The sequence below is a fragment of the Lepidochelys kempii genome, chromosome 4 (assembly GCF_965140285.1).
Source record: "Lepidochelys kempii isolate rLepKem1 chromosome 4, rLepKem1.hap1, whole genome shotgun sequence".
NCBI classification, from domain to species: Eukaryota; Metazoa; Chordata; order Testudines; family Cheloniidae; genus Lepidochelys; species Lepidochelys kempii.
In genome coordinates, this window is record NC_136383.1 from 136018648 (window position 1) to 136038082 (window position 19435).

Genomic DNA, 19435 nt, shown 5'->3' on the forward strand with positions numbered 1-19435 from the left:
GGTTCACGCCGGCCTGGAGCTGCTCTCGGTAAATGCTGGGGGGGGTGGGGGTGCCACGAGGAGCTGGCGGGCCGCATGTTTGAGACCCCCGCTCTAAACTTCGTACAAGTGGACTTAAGTGCCTCATTTCTTTTACCCTCTCCCCTGGTTCCTGTCACACCGACAGAGAGCAGAAGACCAGAAATCCAAAGTGCAGGCACTGCAATGTTTATTGGGGTTAATTCCAAGCATACATATTCATAGCTCTACACGCTGGCAGAGTCTGTTCCCCAGTATTCCGTTCCCAGCTCTGATGCCACAGAGCCTTGCCTGTGTCCCCATTCCATCATTCTCTTTTCCAGTTCTCTAGTTTCTTTTCCCAGCTGTTCCAACTGAGTCTGCATTACTTGTGCTTGCCTTACGTCCTTCTCTAAACTTTCCTGGCAGATTTTAAAACTTTCTTGCGGGGTCTGTAGCCCGGCACATGCCTCCCCCTTGTATTCAATTACCTTTTTCGTAGCCCGCCACAACAGCCATATCACAGCTGTCCTGCTTCTTGCTGGCATTAGGCTTGTATAGCTGTACATACTTCTCAAACATGTTTTCTAATGTATCAGTTATCACATCAGGTTCCACTGTATCCTCCATCCAAGGGCAGGTCCCAAATGCAGTAATCTCCGTCCCTAACATAGAAGGGGCTTAACTTTAATCCGTTAGTGTGCCTCCTCTACCCCTTTACTCTTTTTAAACATCTCAAAAACCTTGCACGGTATCTCCCCGCACGCTCTCACTCACTTATACTTAATATGGCATGTTCCCAAAACTCAACGCAGTATCTCCCCAAGCGGACTTCTAATCCTACAAATAAGGAGTCACCTGTGAGACCCCGTCTCACAATCCAGCACTCCTTATATCTCTCCTCCCCTTCCCCCCTGCCCCCGCAATTCTCCACCAAATGTTAGGCTCTGATAGAGGCCTTCCAGTATCTGCCTGCTCCCCCATCCCGTAGGAAGTGTTGGTATATAATACTCTAAATATTTTTTTGGTTGAGAATATAAACCCCACTCACTCCACATTCACACTCCTTTCATACTACACCAGAGTCTGAAGATCCGAAGCAAATCCCAATGGCTAGTCGAAATTCAGTCCGATCACAAGGCGTGGGGAGCCTCACATTACACGCCTCTTCTTTTTCAGGGATCTGGGTCTGGGTCTGACTGCAATTTCAGCTATAGCAAACAACTTTTTTTATAGACCAGACTGTTGCATCCTTAGCTCTTTGTCTGTTTAATAAGCCTTTCATCCATAATTCCAGGAGAGCAGTTCTGGGCAGGCCGCCATAATCCAAGACATTCCATTTCCTCTTATGGACATGACAAAGTTTGTTTTGCATGACAATTCTTGACTGCTCATAACCTTAAATCCTTGCTTCAGGTGCCAGCACACAACTCACGTACGCATTCAGCATTTATACTAGGCCCGTATGGCCTATACCGTATTGCAACATATAGATCACAACAATCCCTGACTGAGGAGTGATCTGATGCAGTTTATGGCTCAAAAGTCATGGACTGAGATTTACTGAACTAATGGAAATCTGAGACACCATTTTGTTTAATGTGTTCCTTAACCAACATCTATTTATTTAATTGGATTTACAAGAAGAGGGCTCCTATCAATGTATTCTAGGTGCCCTGCACAGTTATCAAGAGCTGTGTAACTGAAATGCAGCTATAAATGGTCTACAAATATATGAACATAACATTTACTTCAATTTTCTTATTTATGTTTAGCACTGTGTATATATTTGGAGGTTTCAACAGTCTCCTCCTGAGCGATATCCTGAGGTATACACCAGAAAGCTGTGAAGCTTATGACAATGAGACATCTTGCTTAAGAGCAGGTCCTGGAGTCAGGTGTGTGTGGAACACCACTTTTTCTCTGTGTGTCCCATGGGAAAGAGCAACAGCAGAGCAACAACAAAAAGTTTTTGAAGAATGTCCTTCAAAACCAGGTATGTATGCATTGCACTTCTATAACATAGACACATAGCAACGAGTATATTTGTGTTAAAAAGATGCACTACCACCAAAACAAGGCACTCCACTACACATGCTTCTCCATCTGAGAGGATAAAAGAACAAACATCACGTGACCGATGTATAGTCTCATAGCTTAATGCACTACTGGAAGGTACTCTGGATACTGTGGTGATGAGTGTGGAATAAAAGCATATATAGAATAGACTTCTTTGCTTTTTTCTTTCCATACTGTTTCAAATCTTCTCTGTTCCTCCTCACATTTTTGTACATTACATTGTTCACTAAATAGTCAAAGTCAGGGATTGTGGGCCAAGATTCTATATGATATGAACTTCAGCTATAATCATGAACAAGTCAGCTGCGCCTACACTATTGGGTATGCCAAATCTTTTCATTACCACAGTTGTAAACTTCAGGTTATTTCTTGAAAATATTCAACATTCCAAGAGTTAGCAAAAAGATAAACGAGTAAAAATCGAGGAGTTGGCTGGTTTTGTGGTCCCAAAAATAATTTGAATGTGTTTAGTATGTTTCTTCTAGCAGTAAGCGACAACAGTGTGTGCATTAGCAAGCTATTGCTACATACCTTGTGTAGAAGGTGCACCTGTAGACTTCTAATAAACAGCCTTTTGTGTCTTACTGTGAGAGCATGACTTTAATTTTGTGTTAATAAAAACTGGACAGTGTACAAATTAAATGCTACAGTAAAGTGATAGAAATGGCTTGAGGGCCACAGACTGCTGCTGAAATGATTGCTTGGCTGTTTGGGGGCTGGACAGTTAAAACTCTCAATTTTTCCTCCTTTAAACATCCACCCAACTCAGACTGTTGCTTTTATCTTTGCTCTTTTATTAAATTTCCCAATGGGAGACAGGCTTGGACCATTGTTCCATAGAAAGTGACTGAGATTTGTCATTCTGAGAGCCTCCAACTCTGTTGACAAGCACCATTGGGAAAGATGGAGCAGGGCCATGCTGCACTCCTTTGTGCTCACCAAGAGAGAAGGTGTTATCAGATAATTGTTGCTATCACTTTTTCAACTAGAGTGGGGAGAGGGGCTCATAGAGTTACTAATCTTTGAGCAATTTCTTGGAACTACATTTAATTCTGGACTCCATTTATTAAAATTTCTAACAGCTATCAAGTCTGCAGTAGTTTATGCCAGTGCTCTGCCAGCTCCCAGAGTTGATTTTTTTCTGAAACTTGCTTCTGTAGTATATTGCATCCTTTAATTGTGTGAAAACAATTGATGTAAAAGGACAGTAATTTGGGATCTTTAGTGTATAAACAAAGTACTGCATAAGCAGAGAAGATAAACGAGGAAGATGATGAACTGGAAGATTTAAACTTCATATGAAACTCCCAATTGAGAGCCAGGATTTCTGAAAAATGTGTCTGCATTTGCACACTTAAATTAGATGTCCATTTGTCATTTGCACATATGTCTATTGGGCTTACATGGGCAATCTCAACATTTGTGTGTCTTTCTCCATTGAATTGCAGGTGCACTTTCCTGAAAGTGTCTTAAAATTTATTGACAGAGGAAATTAATGGAATTTCTTTCAACTTAGTTAAATTAAAGTAAAAACAAGAAGTCCAGTTTAATTGATAGCTGTTGTAGGTTATGGGAAATCTGTTGGCACAGCCATTGGTTATAACACGTGTGTAAACAGCTTCTTAGAACTCTGTCAGGAAATGCTTGTTTTGGGTCATGCAGGTTTTTTTCTTTAATTGTTGTAGACCATGAAAAATGTAATCAGATTACAGACTGCTATAGCTGTACAGCGAATACGAATAACTGTCAATGGTGCACTGACCAGTGTATCTTAAAGCATAACAACTGCACAGATGATCAGGTAAACGTGTTTAAATATCACTCTGAAAATGTTAATCTTGCTATGAAGTTTCAATGTCAGGAAAACTAATCTGTGTCACAATGACCTCTATGTATGTGTTTCTGCTGTGTAACTGTAACTACAAACATCTGAATTTCTTGAGGTTCAGTGGCTTTTTGTGGGACCCTGGATTATATTATACTTCAGCTACTTAAGTAGTGAGTATCCTAAAGAGACAATGGGAAGGGGCAAGGAAAGATGAGGATATCAGTAATAACATCAAGTATCAGGGGGTAGCCGTGTTAGTCTGGAACTGTAAAAGTGGCAAAGAATCCTGTGGCAGCTTATAGACTAACAGACGTATTGGAGCATAAGCTTTCGTGGGTGAATACCAACTTCGTCGGCATCTTTGCCACTAATAACATCATATGATTTATTTGGTAAGGCACGTGCACATCTTGATGATTCCATTCATAAGTCCAAAAAACCCTTGATTCTCTCCTCACATCTTTTAAGCAAGATGGCACAACTGGTTTAAGAGGGACTTGAGCATGGTGAGGGAGGTGGCTTAGCATGCAGGTTTGGGGAAGGAATTCTGAACATGATACATCTTCTGAAAATATTGGTCCTTCAGTAGACCTAATTTGTTGCCCCTTCTACAGAATTATAATGGTGGTCCTTGTGAGCGTGAATAGACATGTAAGAAAAAAAACGTAAACATCCCGTGTGTTTTAGGTACCCCTTACTGAATATGACAAATGCCCCAAGGATAATCCCGCATATTATTGTAACAAAAAGACAAGTTGTAAAAGCTGTGCCATGGATCAGAACTGTCAGTGGGAGCCCAGAAATCAAGAGTGCATAGCTTTACCTGGTATGTATATTTTGTATTTAAAAACAAATACTAAATCCCTAAATCCAAAAACATCCTTTATTTTCCTCATCAAAATCTATGATTAGGGTGAGGTAAGGACTGTTCTTTATAAGGAACAATTAGTTTTATATATATGTTAATGTTATGTGAGATTTGCTTTGAAATCCAACTGATTTTTATTTTTGATTACAAATATTCATACTGTAAAAAAGATGCGGAAAAGAAATACTATTTTTCAGTTCACCTCATACAAGTACTGTACTGCAATCTCTTTAGTGTGAAAATGCAACTTACAAATGTGGACTTTTTTTAATGTAACTGCACTCAAAACAAAAACAATATAAAACTTTAGCGCCTACAAGTCCAACCATGAAGGGGCGTATGAATGTTTAGTGTATCTGGCACATAAATACCTTGCAATGTTTACAACAGTGCCAGGCGAATGCCTGTTCTTACTTTCAGGTGACATTGTCTCCTGTAAATGTAAACAAACTTGTTTCTCTTAGCAATTGGCTAAACAAGCAGTAGGACTGAATGGACTTGTATGAGGTTTTTGTTTATCTTTTTTACAGTGCAAATATTTGTAATAAAAATAATTTAAAGTGAGCACTGTACACTATGTATTCTGTGTTGTAATTGAAATCAGTATTTTTGAAAAATGTAGAAAAACATCCAAAATATTTATAATACATTTAAATTTGTATTTTATGATTAACAGTGCGATTAAAACTACAATTGTGACAGTTTTTTAATCTAGTTAATTTGTTTTGCATTAATCACATGCATTAACTGTGATTGACAGCCCTAGCAGTAGTAATATAGTGGATGAAGAGGTTGTACTTAAGCTCCAAGCAAAATATTTCAGATCTGCTATTGTCCCACTTTTGTCTATTTCTTTATTTATGTAATTGTTTCAAAAGATTTTATATCCCAATAAGACCCAGTTGTAATCAAGGCTAATTTAATTATCAAAAAACGTGTGCTTTCCCATCATCTGTTGTATAATGTAAGATTGGTACTGTATTATTCATTTGGGAATCAAGAGGATGTTATAAAATACTATATTCTATTATTTTTCCTAGTACTTCTGTGTCCTGAATATTTCTATATCTGGATGAAGTAGGGTAACGAGTATACTGCCTTGAATTAATACTTTATTTTTCAAAAAATCTGAAAGAGAAATGTTTCTTCCCTCCCACCTCCAAAATTGCCAGATTTCATAATTTAATGTTTTTCTCTGTTTGACACTTTTCTTTAGTCCTAAGCACTTGGAGTCATGTGACAAGCAAAAGCTTTCATTTAACAAAAAATAAGTTTCTAGCCCATTTGGTTATAGAGAGAGACTTTAAAACGTGACCTGAATGCACCCTAAAAATTCAAAGAACTGAAAGCAGTTAAAAAACCCAAAATGTATTATTTTTTTATTTAATCGTTTTAAAGCCAGTTTCATGATGGGGTCGGGGGGAGTGAATCTAACTCAAAATTTAATTCTTGGGATTGGCAGTACTGCACCCTACCTCTTGTTTTGATTGTTTCCGAGGGCAAGGGCATATCTCTTCTACTAGAATTTAGTAGTTGAATATTTAATTTATTTCAGTTGACAAAAATATTAAAAAGGTACATTTGACGTAAATTAGAGACAAATATCCAACTAAAACTAGTAGCTAACCTGCATACCCCAAACAAAACTCCACTCCTGCCAAAAGATCTGTTCCCATCAAAGCTACTCCTTCTCCAAAAGCCTTGGTTAATAGATGTGCCTTTTAGCATGGCAGGAAGGTTGGTGAACCAAGCTCTTTTGGATTAAAGGAATAGGCTCCAATGCTGAGGGCCCCTTGTGAAGGACATTCACCATCTCCAAGTGATGTGTTTTGACCTGGGGGAGAAAGGTGTTGTGTATCATGAATTGCTTTCACTTTTTCATAGAAAATATCTGCGGAGCAAACTGGCATTTGGTTGGCAACTCGTGTTTGAAAATCACTCGTACAAAAGAGAGCTATGACAATGCTAAATTGGCATGCAGAACTCACAATGCTCTACTGGCATCTCTCACAACCCAGAAGAAGGTGGAATTTGTTCTAAAGGAGCTGCAGAGAATGCAGTCTTCGGTGAGTGTGGTTCTTGAACATCATTTGAGTATCAGAGCGCCGAATATGGAAGAGTACTTACTGTGGTACTGTGTGTTTTGTACCAAAATCAAAATATGCCTCTTAACTCAGGGGGCTGATTTTCTTTTGAGATTCCACGTATTCCATGGCAGCTTTGCAGTGAAATAGTAGAGAATGTAAATGTCTAACATAAATATAAACATTCAGGGTGCCTCAAGGATATCACTGCATAATAAAATCACACACACACTTCTGATTTGGGATACATGACTGCAACATGAAGGTGCGTAGTTCTCATGTGAACCGTACCCTGGGCTGTAAATAAAGGTTCCACTGGGGCGTGTAGCAAGGCATTCTCTTGCTTTTGCAACAAATCAGCCAGAGACCTCTTTTGAGTGCAATCACCAGTGCCTTTTACAGTGTCAGCTCCTACCACCTTCTATTTACAGACCGCTGCATAGTAGCAACCTGGGGGGACAGCTAGCTTCTCCAGCCAGCAGGGATGCCCAGCCTTTGGTTCCTCCCTTTCATCCGCCCCCTTACTTCTTTCCTGCCAGCCCTGTATAGCCCCCTGGCTAATGAGGCCCTCAGGTGCTTCCCTTCTAGCAATTAGGCGAGGCATACTCAGCCAGCCCCAATTAATACTACTTAACTGGAGCTGAGCTAACAGGGGCCTGGCTCAGGACCTCCTAGCCAGTACCCTGTTACAGGGCACCATATATACTTCATGTAAAGCACTTAAATTGTTGTTCTGTTCTGAAAAGTGGTTTGATGCTCAACAGACCCATGTGAAGTATTCAGTTAGATCTGCTCTAGTGACCAACATTTTCCCCTGTTATCGTTACAGAGCCAAACACAACTAATAAAATGATTTAGAATCTATTACTACTTGCACATCAATAGAATTGACTTTTTTTTCTAATCAGTGACACTTGTACAAAGACATGGGTGGCAGGTTGCATAAGTGTTGCTAAGGTTGTCGTGGTGGTGCACAGATGTAACAGGTCCTAATTTGGTCTGCAGAACCATTTTTATTGATGATACAGAAGAAGAACTTATTTAAGCTCTCAGAGCCAAGACTGCGCAGGGCAAGCAGTCAGTGACATTAACTTTTTATTGGTAAACTGAAAAAATGGTAAACCGAAAGAAATGAGGTAATAAACATGGAACATCCTATTATGTTGTTACTTTTCAGAGCAGAAACATACTTTATATGTAGAATACAAATATCTAAAGAAAAATTGAATTGTTAAATTGAAACAAGAACATTTTTCCTTCTTCCTACTTTTGCTTGCTCTGTGATCTTAAAATGACACCGTTCAACAGTTATAAGACACTAGGGTGGTCCATTTTTATCAATCCTATATTAGGTATTTTCTGTACAAGATTACACATTAAAAAAATCATTTGTGAGGCAAGGGGGAGATACACAGAATATTGTAAAAGTACATGGTTTTCAAAACTCAAGGCTTTTAGATACCATGGTGATGAGTGCTGTATAAATTGATGAACTTGTTGGCCATTCCCATAAGCTCTCTAACATTTGAACTTTTTTTAGAAAGGATGTCGTTCACTTACCTCTGGTTACTTTATTGCTTAGAGAGTTGGAAATGGTGAAGGTTTTAGAAAAACTATGCAGATTTTTAAGGAATCTTTTGGTTTTAGTTTATATTTGTATGTTTTATTGTTTTAGCAAGTTTTGTAATTTCTAAAAATAGCTTTGGTAGAAAGCCACACTGTATCTGGTATTTGAACTCTGCCTTTCACTGATGTGCTGCTTTCACTCTGATAATGACCTTCTGAGGGAGAGTGCTCACTGATTAAGAACTGAGTGATTGCAGCTTCTCTGTTCATTTGTAGTTCCTCTGAAAAAATGTGGCCTGATTTTTTCAGAGGTGCTGGGTACCCACATTGCTTCAGTAAGTGTTGCAGGTTTAAGTTAAGCAAAGATAAAATGTTTTGAAGTAGGCAGATTACTTTGTGAGTGCTCCCAATGATAGTAACTGTTTTCATTGCTAAGATAAACTATTTGTAGCCGTTTTCTTTAAGTTGCCATTGCGTTCTGTATAACAATCACCCCAGAAAAATGCTATTTCCATTTCTAACCTTTTACAATACACTCATGAGCATCTAAGGCCAACTCTTCTTGTTAATTTCAGAATTGTTCAGGTTTGATATATTTACATGTTCTGCCTCCTCTCTAGTGCTTACCTTTTTTCAGCTATTTAAACACTATGTGTGGAGTGGTTTGGGAGATGGGAGGGAGTGTGTTTTAAATTAGATGAATAAGGCACATGCCTGAAGGATGTTAATTCTCCAGTTGATGTGCTCTGTAAGTCCAGTGGGACTGAGAAAACAATATGCCCTTAATTAATGTTTGCACCTCCAAATCTGGTAGAGTGGTTCATACACATTGCATGACGTTAGTTTTTTGTTTGTTTATTTGTTTGTTTTTAAAGTCCTGCTTCTTAACTATGCGAAGTGATAAAATTGTGGTGTTCATTCAATCGAACATTTATTTTATCTCTAGCCCAAAACTTTGACCCCATGGGTTGGGCTGCGGAAGATCAATGTGTCGTACTGGTGCTGGGAAGACATGTCTCCATTTACAAACACCTTGCTCCAGTGGCTGCCTGGGGAACCAAGTGATGCTGGATTTTGTGGATATTTAGCTGAGCCTTATCAGCAGGGATTGAAGGCCGCAACATGTATCAACCAAGTTAATGGCAGTATCTGTGAAAGGCCTGGTAAATATGCGGCTGATAAAAATTTTTCTGTTTTTGTGGGAAACTAGTTGAGAAGTATTTTACTGTCTAAGTAATGCAAATAAGATCCCCCCCCAATTAAATTTTGAATGTTTGCATCATTCAGTAACCAAACAGACCAGTTTGAACAATAGTTTTTTTTTTAGTTATTCTGTAAAAAAAATCAGGTATTTAAAAAACCAGCAGAAGTACAGTGAGACTGTTCAGCAATAATTAGCTTTAAAACTTTCTCCCAACTGTATATTTGTATGTGACATTCAGGTTAATTATGGTATGGAACAATCTTCTTACTAAAAAATAAAAACTATTCCCTACCTGAATTTTTTTTGTACATGTTGTCTAGCCAGAGGATAATTTTTTTGAAGTTTAAAGTTAATTGAGCAAAACACTTTGGAAATATGAGAGTTTTGAAAAATGAGGTTATTTGCTTTTGGAAAAGCCCTCTATCATTTTTGGAACTGCATATCTTTAAAACGGCTGGGTCTATTAACTCTCCATTTTAGATAGTTATTCTGAATAACAATTAGAGCCTTCTTTTTAATATTTTAGAAAGGCTGGCTGATTACATATCTAAATTAGCCACACCAATGTAAGTCCTGCTCTGCGCTAGTACAGGATAAAGTTAGAGATGAAGATGTTTGCAGAAACTTTTTCACAACATTTTAACCTAGTCTATAACTAGTTTAAAACTTAACTTGGTCTGTGTCTGTCCCTTTTTATCTGAGAATGGTTCGTCTAAATTGTCATCTAATGGATTAAGCACCGGACTAGGAGCCAAAAATTCTTGAGTTAGAATTCTGGTTCTAATACTGATTTGATCTGTAGCATTGGTCAAATTACTTAACCTTTATCCCTCTCTTCCACATGTAAAATGCTGACACAATTAACTTCACAAAAGTGTGAAGAGGACTATATGGATAACGCATATGCAGCACTATAAAGATATAAATAGCAATAACATTCAAGTTGTTTCCTTTCAGTTTTACTCTGTATTTGTACTGAAGATAATTCATAATGACTGAAAAATGAATTTGTTGTAACTGATATATTTCCTACTGCGTGGATCTTATATTGTAAAGTTTCTCATCATGGCCACGTTACAGATGAAATGACTCAGTTCAGCAACAACTGAATGAAATACTCAAACTAAATTTTGAGAGATTTTTCAATTAGTAGTGCAGTTGGGCTAATTATTTTTTGGCAAATAAACTGATCACTGAAAAATGCAGTTTCGGCCAACCCGAAACTATTCACAAACTGGGCACGAGTTAATCACATAGTTTTTTGACCAAACCAAAAATATCAAAACATTTTGGCAGTGCCATTTTGTTTTGACCAGACTCAAAACGTTTGTTTCAGCTTTGGGCATTTTGACAAAAGCAATGGAGTTCATTCACAAAATGCATAGTGGCAATTTGTAGTCATTCATAAAGACAATGAATAGGTTCTGAGCCAGGGAAAGAGAGTGAGAATGACTACCGGTATATTGACTGGTGGTTAGGGTTTTCGCCTAAAGTGTGAGAAACGAGAGTTTAAGTCCCTGTTTCCGAGACTATTTATTTATTTATTTATACAAAGTAGAACAGGTTCAACGGGGGAGACTGAGACCTGGTCTACACTAATGGCGTAAGTCGATCTAAGTTATGCTAGTTCCGTTATGTAACTGAAGTCGATGTAGCTTAGATCGATTTACAGCGGTGTCCACACTGTGCTGTGTTGACAGGAGACAGTCTCCCCTCGACATAGCTTCTGCCTCTCAGGGAGATGAAGTACAAAGTCGAAGGGAGAGTGCTCTCCCATAGGCTTAGGGGTGCCAATATAGCTGGTAGTGTAGACGTGGCCTGAGAGAGCACCATACTAGAATATCCCGTAGCCAGGACCCTGTCCTGCAGTGGGGGAGACCCAAATTCAAGTTAATTTCTCCACATCAAGCAGAAGGGGGAATTGAACCCAGGAAAGTATATTAACCACTAGTGTAACGATTACAGTAGAAGGTTTCAGAGTAGCAGCCGTGTTAGTCTGTATTCGCAAAAAGAAAAGGAGGACTTGTGGCACCTTAGAGAAATTGGTTAGTCTCTATGGTGCCACAAGTACTCCTTTTCTTTTTGCGATTACAATAGAAGACATCTTCCCCCTGCCCTACATTTTGTGAATCTAGTTCTTTTTTTGCATTTATGAAAATACCTGAAATTGGAACAAAAAAATTTCAAGTTAGGTTAAAACTAAATGTTTTGTTTCAACCCAACTCAGTTTTTTTTGACTTCTTGATTCATCATAAATTTTGAAAATATTTTATTTTGGTTCAACCTGAAACGAAGCTGTCTTCAATTTTTCAGAACTGCCAGCAAACCAAAAAAAAAAAAAAATCCAGTATTCACCCAGCTCTAGTATATTTGTCACACTGAACTTCCCAGTTTGGCTAGTTGACAAAGAGCGATTCACCTCTATTTTTTTAATTGTGCAAATGAGCAAGGGCCTGTAATTTACTACCATAAAATAGAATATTGTGTAATCTGTTTTCTCATGTCATTGAGTGTTGTTTCTTAATGCCCAGCTAACCACAGTGCCAAGCAATGTCGCACGCCCTGTGCCTTGAGGACGGCGTGTGGAGAATGCACGAGTGGCAGCTCTGAATGCATGTGGTGCAGTAACATGAAACAGTGCGTGGACTCAAATGCTTACGTGGCCTCTTTCCCCTATGGCCAGTGTATGGAGTGGTACACCATGAGCAGTTGTCCACGTGAGTAATTTCCTCTGTACCTGGAAAGACGGTCTAAGAAAGCTTGGCTTAGATAAATTGTTAACAAATTTCATGTGACAAAATCATAAGCAGTTACATAGTGTTAGAAAAATCACAGATCCCTGATTGGATGAGCTTTACAAATGTAAGGACTAATCCTTGAACATGCTATGTTTCATGGAAGGTGTTGAGCAGGATTGTGCCCTAAAGTATGGCTCTAACCTAAACAGCAAATAATGTAAGCTCTCAAATGGGGTTATGAAAACTCAGATTTTTCAGGAAGAAAACATATCCAATATTTTTTTTCAGAATTTTTTCAATTTTTCAACTTGTCATTCTGAAATGTTTAAATTAACAAAACGTATGTAAAATATTTTTGCTAAGTCAGAAGTATTCATTTCTGATTTGATCCGTTATTTAAAAGGAGAGCTATTCTAAAAGTTAAACAGCAGTGAGGAGAACATCAAGGTTCTCATTTTGTGTATTTTGAAACCATAAAGAGGTTATAGAATTTTGTAGGAGCCTCGTGGGAATGGGGGTCTAGGTAAAGTCATTGGTAATAGAGAATGGTGTAGTTGGGGGAAATGAATTATCATTAAATATTTGAGGGGGAAATTAGGGGGCTGAGTTTGCTAGGCTCTAGAAACTGGTGGAAGCTGGTCAAGAAATCCGATGATACAGTTCTGGACGAAGCTGACTAGCATCTTATTTTTCATTCTACAGTATTTTATGCAATAGGTTGTTTCTTTTCATTCTCTCTTCAGTGAATATGAAAATTGCTTATAAACCCTGTACAATGGTTAGTTTTGAATTATTAATTCATAAACAGATAGCTGGTATTTTACTCCACATGCTTGAAGTTGAAGGAAGTGATAGGAGATGTGATTGAATGGAGCAAAGTAATAGAAGCATATTGTTCTGCCTCTAAAGTCAAAATGCAAACACTGCCAAGAATTCAATAGTTAAGATAGAAAGACATTATACTCCTCTCTGAGTACAGAAAATCTTCCTTCATTTGTTCAAGATCAAATCTGTGATTGAATGAAACTGTGTATTGAAGCAGAATAGCACAACATTGAGGTTGCTCCTGCAAATAAGACAAATTCTATGTCATCACGGAAACAGTCCCACTTATTACAAGGAACTGAGGAATAGCTAACGGGTGTGTGGAATTTACACCCTAGCTCAGCAGGATGCTGGGCTTGAGGGATCTTCATATGCCCCCTAATTGTTGAGTTTGCTTTAGAATGTTTTGCGTCTGCATGGTGCTGCACTCCATTTCTACCAAGTGGTTCTGTGGAGACAGTAGCCTGAGGACAAATTACCTTGATAACTCCTTCTTTCTAATTTAGGTTTATATTTGATATAGAAGCATGTAATATAAGCTGTATATGGTGCATGTATAAATAAAGTGGGGTACATCTCAGTAAAGATTTGAAACAGGTCATTGGTTAATCAAATTAAAACTGTTTCTTTCCTTCATTTGGAGACCATGTATTTCATGTTTCTAATATTTTATTGTAAATAAGACAGTTATAATTCACATAGTTAATTGAAAACATTCAGCAACATTTTAGTGTGCACTGTTTAATTTTTAGAAAGAGACTGGGTGTTTTTCTGCTGTTTATTGGCTTTCTCTGTAACTGGTTAAATGATTTAGACTCTGTGCCTTACTTCACCAATTTGGATAACAGGCTGTTTTTTGTTTGTTTTGTTTAGTTTGTAATAAAGTTTAAAAGCAAGCTTTGAGATTGTCGGATTAAGTACACTAATAGAAATTCATGAAAATACATCTGTTTATAAATGTATTAGAATAAATGTTGATTCCAACTTGTAAGGATCAGTCTCAAGATCAGTAAAAGGCATATGAAGATTCTTACTTCAAATATTGTCTTGTATTGTGAGGTATCCAGTGGTTTATTATACCATTTGACATTTATTTTCAAAGCTGCAAACTGTTCTGGCTACTGCACATGTAGTCATTGTTTGGAACAGCCTGGCTGTGGTTGGTGTACAGACCCTAGTAACACAGGAAAGGGGAAATGCATGGAAGGCTCCTACAGAGGTCCAGTAAAGATGCCATCTCCACCAACAACAGGAAAATACTACCTGGAACCCATCCTTAATGTCAGCATGTGTCCAGCAGAGAACAAATACAACTGGTCCTTTATCCAGTGTCCAGGTAACTGAGCAGAAGTTTTTTTAAAAAATTGAAACACTTCAGAGGTCATAAAACTTAGATTATGTCTACACTGGCAATTGAACGACAAAACTTTTGTCTTTCAGAGGTGTTAAACCCTCCCCCTCCACCCAAGACAAAAGTTTAGCCACAGCAAGTGCCAGTGTGAATGCCGCTCGTTGGGACGAGAGGTTTTTTGTCGGCAGGAGAGCAGACAAACAGCGGCTACACTCAGTGACTTTTAGCAGCACAGCTGTGGTGATACAGCCATGTCACTAAAAGCCCGGGGTGAAAGTAGTAATAAACTCTTACTGGTACAGGGGCCTGGCTCCAGGCCCCCGGAAGGGGCAGGGCCTCGGGTGGAAGGGGCGGGGCTGCGGGGGTCAGCCTCCCCCAGCCAGCCCATCTGTGCTGCCTGGCCTGTGCCGCCTTGGGCTCCGGCGGCGATTTAAAAGGGCCCGGGGCTCTGGCTGCTGCTGCGGCGGTGGCAGCCGGGAGCCCTGGGGCCTTTTAAATTGCTGAGCCCGGGGAAGCTGCCCTTACCCCCGCCCCCTGTGTCGGGATCCTACCAGCAGGGCCGCCAACCTAAGGAGGGTTCTTTGCCATGGCAGCATTTAACGTTGCTGCCCCTTTTGCCACCCCCTCCCACCTGGCCATTGGTGGCCCTACTGGTGCAGTCCCTACCGGCAGGGCCGCCGACAGCGGGAGGCAAAAGGGGCAGCAACAGTGCTTTAACGTTGGCTGGTATGGGCTGGTACCGGCTCCTTACTGGTACGCTGAACCGTACCAGCCCACTTTCACCCCTGCTAAAAGCTGTGTAGTGTAGACATAGTCTTAGACTCCAGGTGAAAGACCAAATGCTTAAATGATTGCAGAACTTAATTTCCTGTTACTAAATGAAGAGACAAAAAAGTGAAATATGCACAAAGAATGTAAATTTGATTTTGAAAAGGAAGGAGTCCAGTCAGACTACAGTATTTTAGTCTTTATATTAATCACTTTTGAGTATATTTAAACAGGAAGAATGAATGAAAATAAGAAGAAATGCAGTTCTGGTTTTCTAAATAAAATATTCAGTTGACTATTAGCAAGGCCCAGTTTCTTATGCAGCACATTTATGATGAATTATCTAGTGAAGATCCCAGAATTGTGTGGACTGCCTGCCTCCCTCCAACCCCATGAACCTCTCCCTATTGTTAATTCCAGTCCAGTCAGAGGAGTATTTCTGTTATATACTTTGGTAATCAATTTATTTTATACCTCTCTAACATTTTATATTTGAACAGTTATCTTCGTGATGATCTCAGATGTCACGGCCCATAGCATGAGAACCAGGGTCTCTTTGCAATTCAGAACTTGCATGAGGTAGTTCCATTTGTAAAGTGATTAAACTGCTAACCCAAAATGCAGATCAGATTCTTCAGACACTCTATGATACACTACATTTGAGCACAACTACCAAGTATCTCTTTGTTTCCTCAGCCTGCCAGTGCAATGGGCACAGTAAATGTGTAAATGAAAGCATCTGTGAAAAGTGTGAGAACCTGACAACTGGCAAACACTGTGAGACTTGTATATCTGGCTACTATGGAGATCCTACTAATGGAGGAACATGCCAGTGTAAGTGAAGTCTTAAATCTGTAGTATAATCAAACCTCGGGGGTTTTATACTGCAGCTTATCACCATAGTATATGAGTGCAAATCAGATCCCTCTTAGTGTATATCAGCTAATGTATTTCATTTATTACATACCCAAACTACACTAAAAGAACATTAAGGTTGCAAAGCCAAGCTCTCAAAAACTAGGAAATGCCAGGATGAAGGCTGTCTGTGCAACATTAATTCAATCCTCCTGTGCATATGCATTATGAGAGAGTCTTGTCAAACATCACATAAGTCTGTGGCAGAATGAGGGGTAGAACTCATGCTGTGTGCTGAATGAGATGGGAATTCTGTGGAGACAAAAATAGCATGGGAGTATGTAATTTTAAAAAAAACTTAGCATAACAAATAGGCCCAAGAGGGCCAAATTAAGCTTGTACAGACTTCCTGACTGTCGTTAGTTTTGCTGAGGGGAAGTCTGTTGCTGGAAATATCTTCTTACACATGAGACATACTGCTTGATTTAAGGTAACTCAAGCAGTGTGTCTCATGTGTAAGATTAGATGTCCTACTAAAAGAGATGCTCTAGTTTAGCCAAAGTTTTGGGCACAATACAGAAATCACTTGATGAAACTTTGTGACCTGTGCTATTCAGGACATCTTATTCGATTATCATAATGATCCCTTCCATCTCTAAAGCCTATGACCCATTGCGGATAATGTAAAAATTCCATGGTCCTTTTTTTTTAAAAGCAGTAGTATTAATCCCAGTGTTTTGGTAGCAAATCAAGCTGGAATTTGCCCTTTACCGTACAGTATCGAAGTTCTTCCTTTTGTTTTAGTTAGACACTGTATTCTTTAGTTAGACACTGTCAGACTGCTTTCAGAGTAGCAGCCGTGTTAGTCTGTATTCGCAAAAAGAAAAGGAGGACTTGTGGCACTTTAGAGACTAACCAATTTATTTGAGCATAGGCTTTCGTGAGCTACAGCTCACTTCATCGAATGCATCCGTAGCTCACAAAAGCTTATGCTGAAATAGATTGATTAATCTCTAAAATGCCACAAGTACTCCTTTTCTTTTTGTCAGACTGCTGTGCATTGTTAAAACGTTGCCATATTTCACTGCAATTTCAGTGGTGGAGTAAGTGAAACCCCATTGGAATTACATTTAAAATTGAAAGATTCTTTGGGGGTCCTTAAGAAAGAAAAGCTTTATAAAAATATAAGATACTGTTAGCCAAAATTGGTATTTTTGATAAACAGGTATTGGGAGTACTGGGAAATGAATATGATAGGCATGATGTTATATACTTAATACAACATTAAACCATGTAATATCTATGTGAATTATTATTGCTGGTATTTTTAAACTGACTTTACATAGGGTGCCTTGAGGTACAGAGTTATGAGTGGCCCAAGCTATTCAATGAATTGGAGAGTGAGCTGGCAATAGAAGGCATGAATTTTTACTCCCAGCATTCAGTTCTAACTGGTGGATTACAGTGTGTCCCTGTGACACAGAATGTGACATAGAATAAGTTACTTTTTGAGGGGTCAGGGCGGTTCCAGCTTATTTATCTGAGCATGGTACAGAAACAGTTTGTTGTTGCTCACGTGTTGTACGACTCTTTTGCTTCTGTGGCGCCAACTACGTCAACCATTTCTCCTGCAACATCGTGCCATTGGTGAAGTTCTTCTGAGCTGAGACCCGGAACAATGAGATGGTTGTCCTGGCCTTGGCCTGCATCGTCAGTGTCAGGTCCTTGCTGATCTCTTTCCTGTACATCTTGGTGTACCTGTGGCCTGGGCCAAGGTATTCTGATCAGCAGGACAAAGCTAGTTCCGTGCTGTACACTCTGATTATTCCACTGCTGAAAGCCATGATCTACAGCCTAAGGAATAAAGAATAATAGTTTAAAGAGGCACAGAGGGGAAGGCTTCTTGTCACAGTCTGTGATTAGCATCCTCCCACCTGTCCATACCTCCAGAGAACCTCCCCCAAGCAGAGTTTTCTATAACACATAAAATGAGAAGAGCCAGAGACTCAATGACCTCCACTAGGGACTTGGCTAATGAAAGTCTGTCAAAGGTGGAAAGCACTGAAGCAGAGATTTTCAATGGACTGAAGGGAGTTAAATGCTCAAATCCGTTCATATGTTGTGAGAGTGGAATGTCTTTCTCTCTTCGTATCCTTATAAAATCCCAAACCAAATTCTATTCAAAGGTATGGAAAATGCTGGAAACCATGCTAAGTATTAATAGGTTGGCAATTAACATTTAATCCATAGCTAATAAAGCTAGTAGGTAATGTCAGAAGAAAAAAATTACTGTAAGGTATTTGGCCAAGTTTTTAGTTTACCCTCATTCTTTCAGTATCTACTGTGAAGGTGAACAAAACAGTTTGACCAATGAGGGCTAGCCTGGATTATAGATGGAGACCAGGGAGGCATGGCTACATCCCATAGTGCCAGAGCAATTGCTAGCCAGTTGTAGCTGTTTTTTGTTGGAAAGGCTGCCACTGGTGAATTCCTAGAGTTTGTTACAGGCACTGGATTGGCTGGTGTGTACTAGGAGCAGTCTTCTGTTATCTTAACCCTTTACACTGCCTCCTTTTTTCTCCTCTGAGATTATTTGGGTATTAATTCCTCTTTGTTCTGTCTGTATTGGTCAGTTTGTTGCACCCTGTGTTTCAGTCACAGCCTTTGGGGGAGCGTGAATACTTGGAAGCAGTTGTGTGTTCACCAGCTATTGGTGGTGATTGTGTTTGTATGGTATGATTAACATACCTTTGATTTACAGGATTGCAATTTTAGTCAGTTGGTTCTGGTAGTATGGCATAGCATGGGTTAGATTCCCCCTGAAATGGGATAAAATTAATGTCAGAAGGATGGCAGGGTTGGTGTTTCCAACTTTCTCAAGGATGGAAGTTGGAAAAAATCCTTTTTTCCTGTGAATTGAACTCTTGTATATGACTTGGTGGCTGACTTGTGCATTGGTCTACATAGAACTGTGATCAGGTCTTGGAATAGTTGTAGGCTTCAGAATAATGTAGGCTTTTTGATACTAAAAATGTTGGCATACTTGGAATTTGAGTGACAAAAAGTGTGAGAAGGTGACAGCAAAAAGTGGGGGTAGCTGAGGTCTTCCCCTTTTTCCTTCTTGCCAAGATAGGTTACTTTAGGATGCTGCTGTTTTTAAGGTTTAATAAAGCTATGGCCACTTGGTCGAAAGAGAGTTCTTTCCCCTTTTCTTATTCACCCCTTGCCATTTGCAATATCAGAAAGACAATAACCAGATGCTAGCTAATTCC

At 39.2% G+C, this 19435-nt stretch overlaps 1 protein-coding gene across 1 annotated transcript in view; it reads left to right on the forward strand.

The window, feature by feature from the left end:
• The window catches only part of ATRN (attractin), a 276680-nt gene that overhangs the window by 129874 nt on the left and 127371 nt on the right, over window positions 1-19435 (forward strand). The window contains exons 12-19 of the mRNA XM_073342975.2: window positions 1773-1993; window positions 3762-3877; window positions 4592-4730; window positions 6657-6838; window positions 9369-9585; window positions 12158-12343; window positions 14292-14525; window positions 16005-16142. Of these exons, the coding sequence (XP_073199076.1) occupies window positions 1773-1993; window positions 3762-3877; window positions 4592-4730; window positions 6657-6838; window positions 9369-9585; window positions 12158-12343; window positions 14292-14525; window positions 16005-16142 (1433 nt within the window). The remainder of the gene's footprint in view (window positions 1-1772; window positions 1994-3761; window positions 3878-4591; window positions 4731-6656; window positions 6839-9368; window positions 9586-12157; window positions 12344-14291; window positions 14526-16004; window positions 16143-19435) is intronic.